General features: G+C 35.0%; 1 protein-coding gene across 1 annotated transcript in view; it reads left to right on the top strand.

Annotated features, from left to right (window-relative positions):
- LOC104483131 (adhesion G protein-coupled receptor A3-like) overlaps nucleotides 1-15,141 on the top strand; it is a 279,708-nt gene that overhangs the window by 106,154 nt on the left and 158,413 nt on the right. Inside the window, exons 5-6 of the mRNA XM_086752545.1 lie at nucleotides 5,335-5,406; nucleotides 5,823-5,986. Of these exons, the coding sequence (XP_086608671.1) occupies nucleotides 5,335-5,406; nucleotides 5,823-5,986 (236 nt within the window). The remainder of the gene's footprint in view (nucleotides 1-5,334; nucleotides 5,407-5,822; nucleotides 5,987-15,141) is intronic.

Genomic DNA, 15,141 nt, shown 5'->3' with positions numbered 1-15,141 from the left:
AAGCAGACGCATAGTAATAGATAAGTCTAAATTCCCCTTTCATCTGAAGTAAATTAGTTCATGATTGCTGTGTCCAAAGTTATGACTTTCTCTTTCATAGGAACTGCCCATCTTACCAAACTGAAGTCAAGAGTACCATTACTCTTGTTGGGTTGGTGATTATTTTGTGAATGAAATAAAACCCCAACTTCAATCAAGAGGAACTGTTCCCTGCCATTCATAGTCCATTTGTTCCTCAGTCTCAGAAATCTCATATAATAACATGACGCTGATGATAGTAATCATTTGGGCTGGGATCTCAGGTTGCCTCTTGTGCAAGAACTGATGATTGTTCTTTGACTACAAGCTAATGCTACCTGATACTTTTCTAACACCTTCTATGTTTTTCCCCCTTGGAAGTTCATACACAAAACTTCCTAGAATCAAACTTCTTAAACTTGTTTAAAATACAGTAAGTCACCTTTCCATTGGTACTGATACCTCTGAATTGTGTTTATTGTCATTTCAGGGGTATGAGAAAGCTGTTCTCTGAAAAGGTTATGGAGAAGCATTTACTTAGCGTAATCTCTGCTGATATAATTGTACCAAGGAAAAGCTGACAAGTTCTTAAACATGGAACTGGCTTGAGAGCCAGCAAGTGTGGTTTATGTTACTGAAGGAGTGATAGAAAGATATATACATATGCATTGATTTATGCAGTTGTTGATTGTGGTAAATTAGAGCTCTCCTGTGTTACTTCAGCAGAGATAAAGTACAGAAGGATCTTTGCAGGCTGTTATCAAAACCAGTAGGGAGAGCCGTGAGTCCACTGGAAGGAGCAAAGGACATAAATCTTTTTATGCACCTTCTGCAAAGTACAGAGATGAGGTTTTCTTATACCGTTTACAAGCAAAAATACCAGGTGAAGCAAAATAACACCATGTGTTTCACTCAATCTTGTAAGTCTAATTCAGTTTGAAACAATGGAATTAGAGCTGAAAAATCAGCTCCAGGCCAAAACCGACATAGGATGCTTAACCAAATGATGTGATGCATGTATCTAAACTGAGGAGGGTAAAGGTATGTTTAAATACTTCAGTAAAATGAAGGATGAGAACTGCTTGATCTTTCAGGGGTAATGCAAATACTCTTCAGAGGACCTGGTGGTTTTGTGCAGTCTATTTTAGAACAGGACAACGTACAGGAACCTTGAATTGAGAAAAAAATAATTAGTGGTATCGTCGAGGATTGTTTCAAAAACACACATGTACAGAAACCACCAAAAAAAATGTAAGCCTCTTGATAATGTAGAAAAGAAGACCTTTACTCCTATTGCAGTCAGGATATATATTTCAGTGAATAGGAATTGAATTTCAAGTTACTAATGAAATCTAAAATCTCACACTGGTCCTGAAATTACTGCAGCCAGTGAGTTGTGATTGTGTTCCTTGAGACTGATCTAATTTTTACACCTCCTTGGATTTGATGATTTGTACTCTGGAAAATGATTCCAAACTGCTTTCACGTCATATGACAAATGCAGCTAACAGTGCCTCAGACAGTATAAGAGAAGATTTATTATGTCTTCTAAGATATTAGCTTAACATCTTTGGCTTATATATTATTCTTTGGCTGTGTTTATGCTGTGATGAGGTGCATGTATTCTAACTAGGAGTGGCATAATTGAATCCAACAAATCTTCCAAATCTCCTTTGGCCCCTCAGTGGCCATGTTTCAGTGCTTTGTTCCGGAATTATGGATGCAAATATATTTCTGCTAGGTAATGGAGCTGCCATCCACATTAATTCTGTTTATATTTAATCTAAATATCAAAATCTGTGGAATACTGGGATGGTGTCACTGTACTGATATACCAGATTTCATTTCTTTAGCCCCCAATAGTTAGCTCTTCAGGTTCTGAAATGCTGCAGCCTTAAACCAGTTTCAACAAGCAGACACTGCTGAATCTTACATTTGGAAGCTCAAAACAGAACTTCCTCCTTACTTCCAATTGTTTGATTAAAGTATAGCTGATTTATTCTTCATCCTGCCTCTGAATCATCATCAGCAGTTAGCTTTATGATATTATATCATAAATTCTTGTGTGACTTTCTTGCTGTCATTGAAGCAACTAATCACTTTTTATGGTGCCAGAGATAAAGTACAAAACCAGAAACATAGTGAATCAAACAGACCCCACGGTAGCAACATCAAGAAAACATGCACCTTAACCTGCCCTCTCTGCATTTCTGTTGTCATTTTTCACACCTCCTATCCCAGTCTTTTTGCACAGAAGATCAATCTGTCACCCTTGTGTTCAGCTTTTGCTTTTAATACTGCTCGTAAGGGTGAAGCATTCTTTATACTCATATACTTCTGCTTCTACCTATATTTTCCCTCAAAATGGTCCTTTGAGATGCATTTGACTGTTTTATGGCATTTTTCATTTATACTAAAGCTTTTGGCAGAAGTGTTTTATTAATTTCTGTAAAAGCACAAAAGAGTATTTGGTATATGAAAAAAAAAGTGTAGGATCTTATACGTAAGACTAAAATGTTTCATGTCTGATATAACAGAAAGTACATGTTTCTGTTAATGGAGAAAGTTAATGGCACAGTAAGTGCTATCAGCTCTGGAGTGCATTAATTTGTTATGTTTGAAATGTTTGCAAACTAGGTGATACAGATGTTTTTAGAACAAATATCCTTTTAAATCAAGCTGAACTGGGTTTTTAGGATATCTGAAATGGTGGAATTTCACAGCACTGTGCATTTGGAGATATTTTAATATATAACATAAATTATGTAAACCAACAGAACCAGGCATTTGCAGGGTGCTGCAGATACCTAGCTCAGAAATGCATGTATTATTGGAGTGATTGAAGAAGATTCCTGAATGTTTTGTCAGAGAAGAAGCTATTCCCACTGTTAGAGATCCGGATGTTGTAACTATGTGTTTCTTGGGCATAGAAATGTACTGCTTTATTCCAGCACCTGGCAAAACCACTGAAGAAGAGAGTTATATACTTCTGTATCACAATGAAAAGAAACCAAAAATTTATAAATGGAACATGAGCCAGGAATTTTTAGGTTAACAGAGTGCAGGTCAATTCTGGCTGTCTTGGTGGATTTAGCAGGGCTTACAGAAAGCACAGAGCTTCAGTAGAGACAGAATGGGCAGCACTGGCAGGTGCGTAGCTGCCATACATCTGCTGAACCCTGCTACATCAGCTGTGGAAATGACTTATAGTTTTTCCTTGTTTCCTAAAATATTGGCCAGATACAGTCTTCCTTTGGTCCAAATGGAAATACCAAACTTCAGACTTGATGTTTTGTTTGTTTGTATGAAGCCTGGCTAGCTATTTAAGGGAAAAGCTGGGATTTGCATCAGATTGGAAGTGTTGTCATACTGCAGTGGGGTAAAGAAAGAAAAGAAAACCCCTGTGTTTCTGCCTTCTGGGTGCCACCCATGCAAGGCTAGGCAGATTGCTTTCCCCATTGTTCAGTTCAGCGTGATTGTCCTCTCTCAGTAAGTTTATAGTACTGTAACCGCTTTCACATTAGTGGAACCACTTCTGATTTACTTCAGTGTAAATGTCAGGGTTATCAGTTTGTAATTTAGTCTATTTAATGTCCCTGAGCTGCTTCAGCATATGCCTTGTCAGGACTTATGTCCAATAAGTACATGAGTAGTTCAATTAATTTTAAGAGGTAACTGAATCTTTGTGAAATGCTCAGTATTTTTAGTTGCTGTTGATAAATCCTAAATATTAAAGGTATGTATAGAAATAGGTGGCTACAAGCAAACATTGATTTTCACCTTTAGACATAGCCACATTTGAAGAGATACTTGAAAGCCCTTCCATTTCCAAGAGCTTTGTACAACTGCATTAAAGGTGCACTGTTAAAATCTTAACAATGAGTTCAATTATATCAACACATCTTATCATCACTCAATATAATGAGAAACAATTTCACTTAATATTACTGAGCAAGTTTGTTTTTCCTTATTAGTAGATTTTTGCTTTAAACTACCATGAAAATACAAAGTGTTTGGGTTAATTTTCTTTTTTTTTTTTTCCATTGTTTCAGTGGGGAAAAATTAATTGTGTACAAAAATAAGATTAATATTGTTTCAAGAATGCTTTGTAATTTTCTTAAAGTAATTTATAAATTAGCAATATTTTCTCTTCTTTCTTGAATTTATTAATCCATATGTATCTGTACAGGTTTTTGTAGAAAGTATGGTTCTTGAGTTTTTTGTTCTTCCTTACTTTATGAAGCTGGTTCAGATCTTCTGCAGCTTGGTAGATTTCTCACTGGTGGAAGATTGCTCCTGATCTGAATTTATACGTTCAGTTTAGTATACATTCTTTACTTTGTAGACATAAGAGAATAACATCAATAATTATAAAAATATCCCTTTTAATGAAAAAATAATGAAACCATTTTCTTTGCCAGTCTACTTTTTTTTTTTTTTTTTTTTTCATAGGTAACAACAAATCTCCAGGGAAGAGATCTGAAATTTCACTGATAGCTGAAATTTTGTAGCATCCTTGAATTCAGACATGTAGGCTTCAGGCACTGGATAGAAAGGAACATGTATCAGTATTTCAAAAGCAGATAATTCACATGCTATGAAATGTTAATCTTGGATACTGCATTAATTTTTCAGTTTACTGGTATAGAAAAAGACAGTGTTACTTGACATTAACCATTACTAGTTGTGCTATTCAGGCACTGGCAGGACAATGCTATTAAACTAGGCAAAATTAAATTGCATCTGTTTACAAGTATTCAGCTTCATCCATTCAGCCATTGAGACAAGAAATAGTAAAACAGTAGTTAAAATGGAAGTTTCCTTAATTTAAGGATAGGAAAAATCAAATTGCTTAAAATCCTTTGTAATAAAACTATTTGTATAGTTACTTTGAAAACTCATTACTGTTTTAAGGAATCGCTTGAAGTCTTCTGAGCATCACTAAATTAAGACACTTTTTATTTCTTTACCTTGATGTGGCATTCTACATATACTATAAAAATACAACACAGGTCTCACTGACTAATCATTGTATTAATATTTTCACTTAAATTCTAGAATATTCTCTTCTGGAATTCTGTTCTATGAAATACATAGAAATATTCCTGTTTTCTTTTCACAGTAGGTCAAATAAAGAAGTTTATTATTTGATTTGAATATTGCTGTCATTTGTGAAAAAACAATGTACAAATTCAAATATGTTTTTACTGTTGTCAAGAAAGCAGAATTTCTTAATTAGCATTGGGAAAATTATACTCTATAACAATTTTGTTTTCTTGTATTTGTTCTAACTGACTGTAAATTGCTTTTTTCTAGGAATTTGTCAGGGAATATTTTTTCAAGTCTCATGAATGGACTTTTTTCTGAGCTGCTAGCTCTGAAAGCATTGTAAGTATGATCCTTATGTTCAGAAACCTGAAATATTGAAGAGAGACATTGGAATAAACATAGCAGAGTTGAATATGAATTCAGACAGAATTGTTTCTAGCAATGCATTTCAATGCATTTCAATGTAAAAATGCAGTATTTTGTTATCAATGTCTGTCTCTCAGCAGCGCTATCACTAGATGCTATTCTGTAACCAAAACCAGAATTTTGGTATAATGTTTTAGAAGTCAGTAACAGTGGGACAATGTGTATTAGTTGTATCAGGATATCTTTCTCATTATACTTCTAATTATTCATCCATAGTTATGCATCTATCTAGAATTTGTTCTCTTTGGAATCAGATAAATTGGATTTAACAGAAGAAAGTATGTTTATGAAAATTGCGTGTGTACCAATTATGATCTTTGCCTTTCTAGACATTTCAACACTGATTCACTCATATGTGACTGTAATCTAAAATGGGTCTTGCAATGGGCCAGAAATGCTTCGGTTCGAATAGCAGAGGAAACAGTTTGTGCTTACCCCAGTGCTTTGCAAGGACTGTCATTTCGTAACCTGAAGGAAAACCAGCTGATATGTGGTGAGCTGTACTCTCATTTAACAGTACAAATTGAAGTGGAATCCAGAGAAAATGTTGAAAACCAGAAGTTATGCCAAAAAAATACCAAGAGTAATAAATCTGACTTGCTTGTAGGCACAAGGCGTTCAGGTATATGGCACAGAGTATAGAACTAAGATAGAATGAAAAAAACCGAAGTTTCTTATTTCATAGAAAATTATATACATATATATAAAAAAATATATCTATCAAGAACACTGCTGTCTTGTATATATTAGGTAGCATGTCATTATGATTTAGAGCGTTAACCTGTGATGGTAGCTTTACATTGTATACTGCATGAAACTGAGGATTCCTACAGGGATCCTTCCTACAGAATGTTCCTTTCAAGTTGTATCTCTGACAGTGTAGCATAAATGTCAGATTCCTTTCTTGTATTTTTCATTTTTATAAACCTGTAACTATACGTTTTAGCACTGCACCCTGGGGTTGAGTGGAATTTTTACAGTGAGCTTCAGTTAAGTGAATTCTATATTTGAAGATCTGTAAGTGAATTGCTTTTTGGAAAAGGTTTTCCACCATAGTGAGCATGATGGATATAGCATGAGGAAGGAAACAAAAAAAATATGAATGAGTAAAGAAAATTCATCTCACACTGAACACAGTCTAACAAAGAGCGGACTAAACCAGAGATTTTAAAAGTATCACATACTGCAGAGAAAAAAATCATTGCCTAAGATGATGCTGGTGGGTTCTAGAATCAGAAGTATAATTTCATGCATACTTGATTAATCACAGAATCTTTGAATCTTTGACTTTGTTGGATGACAGAAAATTGCTGGATAGTGACTTTGCTAATGTCTTATGGAAGCAAAAGTCACACTCTTATCCTCATAACCCCAAGAGGAATCATGTGCATTGCTAACACATTTATAGAAGAAGGGGGATCAGGGTTGACTGATCCGACTGATCTGTAACAACAAAAATGTTATTTTAACAGCAAATATAGATATTTACAAGTTAGGAGAGATGTGAAAGGATGTGAATACCAGGATGTGAATTACTGAACATTTGAAAATCTGCAATATTTCTCAAATATCAAGTTACCATTTTATGGAGACCTAGCATGGGCATGTTCACAGAGATCCATTTTCCAGCAGGAAATGTCTTTCTTCTGATAATGGTGGAATGATCAGAAGAATCAATTAAGGGCTGTTAACTGGCATTTCCAGATTGCAAATGAATATAAGCCTGTGAATTTTACAGAGGAAATGAAAGTAATTTCTCAGAATTTCGTACTTTAATTCCTAATAGGACTACTTACCACATCTCTGATACAGAATTTGTAATACCCATCTAATTCTCACTGCTGTTTATAATGTCCACAGAACACTTGACAAGGTTTGTAATGACTGCCAATAGCCTGGTGCTGCTCTTTAATGTCTGCAGAGAGCTTCACGGTGATTGTATTTGCTGAGCCTTCCGCCAGCTCTGTAATGTCTGCCAGGTACTTCACGGTGTTCATCATATCTATTGGGTAGCTCATGGTGCCCACAACATTTAGCAATTTCATTTTCAGTAACTTAGTTTGAACGTAGGCTTAATAGAAGGCTGTTTGGCACCAAAATAATAACATGTATTGAGACTATTTTAAAAATTATATGTGTTGAAATATGCAAAGGAGTATTCTGATTAAGCATATCTTAAAGAAAATATTAAGTGATTTAAAAATTAAAAACTCCTGCATGTGAACATCTTCCATACTGTCAGAGATTTGTGTTTATAGTTACCAATCTTCCTTCTGCATGCTGGAAGAGGTCATGAGGTGTCACAGTCACAAGATGAGGAAAGAAAAGAAGAATGGAAGGGAAAAAATAAAAATAGAAGGGAAATGGCAAAAATCTTTGCAGGTGAGTTAGGGAATTAACCAAAAAGTCAAAGTATGTGGAGAGGGGACTAGACAGTAAAAAAAAAAATTCTGAATAGCTACAGAGAGCAGTTTGCCATCAGCTTTTCGGATTTATTTTATGTTTTAATGGGAGAAGAAATAATTTTTCAGATTTCTTTCTGGCAAAGCTTTTTCATGCATATGATAACTCACAATAGCCAAAGTATTCAGCCACCGAAAACAGTTTAAAACCTGCTTTGGGGATTCCTATAAGAGTTAAAGTACCTGCACAGTTTTGGATTTCACCGGGTTCTGCTTGCATATTACATTAATAGATTGTAAAAGCTATTTAAATCTTCTTTAAGAAAAATTTTCAACTCTCAGAAATGTTTGGATATAAAATGATTTTTGATAATGTTGGAAATAAGTCTGAAAAGTTAGTTTTGTGATAAAAGATAGCTTTTCCTTTGCCTTCTGTCTTAATTATGAGGGACTGCAATGAATTCGTAATGGTATGGACAGAGTATCTTTCTGAGAAGTTATTGTGAAATTGGCTTCATGCAGTGCCTTGTTACTATTTCTCCATGACTCCAAATAAAACTTACACAATTTACAGGGGGAAGATTATGTTTTCCTGAATGCCAGTGCTATAAATTCCACCTAAGGTCTGAGAGTAGTCTGTGATTTTTCCCTTGCACACATCACCATCAGAAATGGATTCTGTAGGCCAAATTCTTCACTCAGGAAAGACCTGAATGAGTTTTTGTCCTAAGGGAATTACAAAAGATTTCTCTTAAAGCTGGGTTTTGATTATTTACTCTGATGAATGAGATATTAGAATTTAGTTTCTTAGTCTCAAAGCTATATTGATGCTATTGAGTTGACAGTACTAAGTAGTAAAAGTTCATTTGTTCTGCAAATTACCATTGACATATAACTGGTGGAGCCTTTTTCTGTTAGAAAATGTTGACTCATTAAAATAGATGTTTGGAAAAGTGCTGATTTTCTTATGTCCCCCAATTAGATTTTCTTTAAAGTTTAGAAAGTAGTTGACATAATATTAGTAATCTTTAGATAAATTATTTAGCTGAAAATGATGTAAATATTTACTAAGTTATACAAAAAATGTGGTAAAGATCCAAGTATGAAAATAATTTTATAGTACTTTAGGACAGTGGCATTATTTATTTCTTTTCACCACAAAGAAATTTTTCTAATTCTCCTGGGACAGAAAACTTTCTAATGCAGGTTTCCTACAAGCTGAAGTATTGCTTTTTGCAATTTTGTAGGTCTTCTCTACAGATGTTTATAAATATTTGGGACCATGCTATAACCTTTTTTTAATTAAAAAAAAAAAGCTTCAATGTTAAGAACATATAAAAGAATGCTAAGAAACATTTTTTTTTTCTTAGAGTTTAATGCATTTCTACACAGTAAGTTACATTTTCATTCCTTATCATTACGCATTTTTCTATGCAGAGAGTTGGATGGGTTTAGTTCTTCTCATGGTGTCAGTAGCTTTTCAGGTTTATGTAGTCTACTGTCCCAGTCTTGGTCATCATATTTTTATGTGGACTATTTTCCTATAAAGCAGACAGGTTAGAAGAACTAGACATAGTATCTTGTCAGTTCTCAGGAAGTCTAATTGTAGAGGCACCTAGATTTTTCCCAGGAATTCACTTTGCTCTACTACTCAATGAGATGGTTTGGTACACATACATCCACACCATCTCACCACAGCGCTTCAGGGAAGGTAGTTTTGTCACACTTTACCCCTTTCTATTCCTGGTGTTGCCCTTACCTTTCCTAGCAGTCTGCTGTTAGGCAGTCTGGCAGTAAGTCTGATAAAGCATTCTTTAACAGTCTTGAATGATTCTCGCCGTCTTAGCAGAGCTCATTCTAGCCCTTTGCATCTAGCCCTTTCATGAGGAATTGGCTAAATGTAGTCCCACAAAACTATGTTTACTCTCTTTCTCTATCTGTATTGATGGAAAGAGCGACACAAGTCTTTTCCTTGGAAGAAATGAATCGATTGTTTGTATCTTTATTATGCTTCTGTCCCAACTTTTTCCCTAGTTTTCCAATTCGTTATTTGCTGTGTTGCATTGAATGTGAGGAAATCTTGCATTTTGAACAGAGGATTGTAGGACAAGACTTAGAAGAAGTTCTAAGATACAGCATTATTTATTCATCTATCTTGTGCGTGTCTCTGAAAAACTCTTGTTGCAATAATTACAACCAACAAGGCAAATAGAGATGATTAGCAAAGCTGGTATTAGTGCATGTTCTTCGTGTACCATCCTCAGTCAAGAAACTTCCAGACTAAGGAAACAGATATAAACTCAAATGGTACCTTCATTTTAAGATGCAGTCTCAGGAGAAAGTACAGTGGAAGTAGAACTTGCAAAGCATAGAGTAACGGCAAACAAAATATCACAGCCGAGTAATTTTCCTTTCTTGTATGAACATGGCTGAGATAGCAGCTGTTTTTATGTAGTGTCTCATCGACCTTAATGGGGGTAGGGTGGCCACCTTACGCTTAGGAGCCTGTTTCTCAGAGTATCCTAGAAACTGTTTTTGAAGTCTATTGTTACTCTGGGTGCCTCATTCATGAAAATCAACTGTAGTGTGTTTCATCTGGCATAGAGGGGTTGTTACAGTATATTATTTTGAAAGTATGTATTATGACAAAATGCATATTCTGTTTATGGGTAGTGCACCTATTAGTTGTCATGAATAGCATTGGAACTGTTTATGTCACACTTGTGATGAGAAATTGTTTGAGTTGTTTGATAATTTGCTCATATCTTTAATAGTCAATTCGGACTGTCACTATGAATGACAGGGAATGAGTACTCAAAATACAGGGCTGAAGGTTTGTCTGTGCGAGACCTGCATGATTAGGTTTCTAGCATGCATTAGGGGGCTGTCTACTGAGAAAGATGTTAACACTAAAGGAGACTAAAAATCCATCCTACTGAAAATAGAGGTGAGAAAGAGTGGAAGATAATAGCTACAAGTTGTGAGTGTCCAGCAGTGTCTGAATTATTATTCAGTCTCTGGATTCTGTAAACTGCCTTAGTTTAAAGTATTAGCTCATGAGTGACATTAGCAACCTGTGACTCCAAACATATAATTGAAATGTGCTTTTTTTTTGACATAATAGACTCCCTCCTTAGGAGGGCTACTTCAAAGGGAGGGATACAACTGAAAGGGGTAGATGCTTTTCTTACTTCTATATTGTACAATAGAATTCATTAAATGTTTCATAGAAAATGTAAATAATATATTGAGAGGGAGGGGATATAGTTGTTAGGGAATTGTTTGTACTTAACCAGCACCCTATCTTTTGTAGTTTGCCTCACTTCACTTAGAATCAGAGTATTCATCCTCCAAAGGAGCAGAGTCAGGCTAAAATGTAAGCACTTTCTGCTTTGGTGCTCCATACCTCTTCACATTGAAACTGGTGCAAAGAAAAAAAAAAAAGGAGAAAGCACATTTATATTCTTTATGCACACTTGTGTTCTTAGAGATTTCTTGACCGTTTTAAGATTTAATTTCTTACATAGAAAGATATGAAGTACTTTCATCATTACTTACCTACTCTCACATTTTCTAATCTGTATTTCTCATGCTTAAATATGAGCAGAACATTAAGGCATATTTCTCTCAGGCCACATGCAGCTCTCTAGTCTATTTTCATAAGTAATTTTTTTTTGCGATCTTACCTAAAATACCACAAAAATTGAGAACATTCTTGACATTTTAAATCAATTGCACTAATACCATTGAGGGGAAAAAAAAGAGAACATTTTCTTTTCTATACTTCCTGTATAATGTACTTTCATTTTCTGAAGCAGCTTTTTTTTTTTTTCCTTGACACGTGTTCTTAAAGTGCAGTGTGGTTTTAACTGCTTGCTCAGCAATGATGGAATAACAATGTTTTAGATGCTAGATATGTTGAACTGTCCTTATAATTTTACCTGATGTGGTAACACATTGTTTTCCCTTCATACAGTTAGTCTTTGAAATAAATAAGTAATTTTAAAATGCCAAAAATAGAAAAAAAAAAAAAAAGAAAAAAATACATTGCTATTGGGAATGTCTGTCTTTGAAATTATACTTTTTGACACATTAAATTTAAGCATGAAATCAACTGAATTCATTCAGCTTCATTCTTTGTCAGCTTTTAAGCATACTGTCAAATATTTTGTGCTAGTATATTGGGTGAGAAATGAGATGTGAAGTTGTTTTTTTCATATGGTGACAAAAATTAATTATCTACATTGCCTTTTGAGTCTTGATAATTGTGTACAACTGCACATAAATTGTTCTTGAACGTTTTCTTTCGTACTTGAAATATATTGCAATAACAAATACTGGCTCAAAGTTAACAAGGAACATTTTTTTCTTCATTTATTTCTCTCATAGTACACATAACTTTTTTTTGTTTCATTTATTATTTACTTAATCTTAGAAATGGGCTTGAGATTAGTGTTTCAACCATTTCTTTCTTCATTTACAAGTCATTCTTATGACATTAACACAATGTAAATATTGAACTGTGGGGGGTTTTTCAGTTTGTAGTAACTGACTAAACTCAAAATCTCTAGTACAAAGAATGATGGATTAATTATCTAGATTTAGATTCCAGTCCTGCAGTTTCTTGGCAGCCTACAGATAGCCTGCTGCATACATGTGGAGCATCATTGTCTTCAAAAATATGCAGTTCAAGACTTCAGCTCCTATTCTGCAGGGAGTGCCTAATCATATGAATAGGTCTAATTTTATTGAAATAGGAATATTCACATTAGTAACCTTTCACCGGATTAGCTTTTGCAAGATATGAATAGTGATAGAATTAGCTATAGTTAAGTCCCCTTGCAATTGTTTCTATTTTACAATGTTAGCAATTCGGGATTTTCTTTAATAGCAAAATATGGATAATAACAGAATGTCTGTAGATCAAATAATGTAACTGTACATTTTGGTCCGTTCAAAGATGGGTGTGGTAGATTAATTTTCTATCAGAGCTAAGTGGCCTATTTGAATATCAAAGTTTTCAGTAGATAAGCATTTGGCAGTATGAAACCAACAATGCTCTGTCATGGCTAGACTTGTCATCCACTTGCTGTGCTGGCTGAAACCTATATGAGTTGGATTTGCTAAAGGTGACTAGATTTGAACTATACTTTTTCCAGCTCAACTTTCTTAGTTTCTACACAGATTTAACTTATTTTAACTAAATAAATCTGAGAAGCACTTGAATTCCAGAATAAATCTGGAATTCAAGTGCTTCTCAGTAAGGCTGTCATCCAAATCTGTTATTGTAGCTCTTCTTGGCATAGCTGCACTGATTTTAATTTTCTCTTTTGTAGATATGGAGTGTACTTATGAGGTTAGCTAACCCACATAACTGAAGCTCCAGTAGCAGTGGACTGTGACAGCCTGAGCTCACTGAACTAACTCAGAATAAATCCTGGGTTTGCTACTTCTGTTCAGCTCCCTGCAGCAGCATCTACATTCTTATCAGTGCCTCAGTCCACTGACTCTGCTGTGCCTGCTCACGAGACATACAATCTTTCTCTCTCTTTTTCTCAGATTTGATGGCTTTACAGAAGTCTGCAGGAGTAAAACACAATACAAACGACTTAAAACAGCATTATGTGTCTGAAGTCTTGCTCTTTAAGTAGTAGCTACCATTTCAGTGTAGCACTTATCTCTACAAAGTAAACACAAACCTATGATTTGATTATGAGATGCTGCAAAAAAAAATACATTTACGTTATGTTCCTGTCTGAAAAGCATGTATGAAGTTGAAAGGGACTGATAAGGTGGTGTGCACTATACCTTGCTCTGCCAACATTGTGAAGTTGGTGGAAATAAGAAGCTATTACACAAATGTAAGCTACACTTCTGCAGTGAGTGCTAAATGAATATGGTACAAAGCTTTCTTGTCCCACGCCCAAAAGACTTATCTTGTATATGTTTAATACATGTTGGCATTTGTATTTCCTTGATATTATGTTAAAATTGCAACCAGGCAAAGCTTTTACTAAAACTGAAGCTTGGCTCCCGTTCTGTATTCATTCTTGACTTTCTTGGCATATGGCACTGTGTGACCTTCTACACCAAACTTTTCGTTATTGTCAGCAAATTTTGCAATATGGAAATTGGCATTGCTGTACTGGCACCTCCCCTTCTTGGTAGAACTGGCATTCAGAGCAATTCAGATCACTTTCTTTTCTTCAGTTCCATTCAGTAAATATCAACAGATGTAATTTGCTGTGTCAGCAATTCAAAATTTTAACTAATGTTTTTCCTCATTTTCATCTGTCCTTTTTATTGGACCAGTTCCTTTACTTTGTCCTCATTTCCAGCTTCCCCCCACTGTGCTTTCTATGCGCGTTTCTTTCCCACTGAGATTGTATACAAATATTAGAGCTCTAACTCACACTTTTGTCAGCAGGATGTGCCGCACTCTGTAGGCACACTCAGTTCAAATAAGAAGCCCATTGGCAATACAATAAATCAAGTGATTAAGAAGAAGCAAAATGCCAACCTCTGGCTTTTTTTCTGTCCCAAAAGCTTGTGGTGCACTGCAGCAAACTGAATTTTCTACCAAAAGGCAGAGGTCAATGGTGTATCCTGAGACATGAGCACTGTAATACTGTGCTGGTATGTGGGCAACTTGGAGAAACCTGTAGATTTTCCTATTTCTGACTGTGTAAAAGCTGCCAATATCAAACAAAGCCACTTATTGAAGGCCAGAAAACACAGAGCACAAAACTGTGTCTATGGTAAACTGAACAGCGGAATGCTTTAATGTAGTAACCAGGATTATGCACTTCATAGCTATTCAGCTGTAGAGAGTTGTGCTGTTCAGGTTATAGGTTGTGTAGGAGAAAAAGCAACAAATGTGGCTGGAGGTAGGATATAGCTTCATTTTTCTCAGATCATGTCTCTTGTACCTTCTCCTGATCATGTTGGCCGATGACTGGCCAACTTTCTGCAGTGTTTAGACAGATCTGTTGCACAGGCCAGCTTTTGTGCTTACAGATTTCCTTTTGATCATTTACCCAGAAAACAGGAGTGTCCATTCATAAGTGCATACATTCTAAATGTGATCATATCGTATTTAAAATGTAAGTAAAATAAAGGTTAGAAATGCATTGTATCTTATGTCTTTTAAAAACATTTGTATTCCGTAAATGTCCTTTGCATCTTTTAAAACAATGAACAAAAAAGAAAGCCAAAATTAGAAGGAAAATTGAACTCTTTTAAAAAA

The sequence above is a fragment of the Chlamydotis macqueenii genome, chromosome 7, assembly GCF_036417535.1.
Source record: "Chlamydotis macqueenii isolate bChlMac1 chromosome 7, bChlMac1.mat, whole genome shotgun sequence".
Taxonomy (NCBI): Eukaryota; Metazoa; Chordata; class Aves; order Otidiformes; family Otididae; genus Chlamydotis; species Chlamydotis macqueenii.
This window is presented reverse-complemented; position numbering and strand designations above follow the sequence as displayed.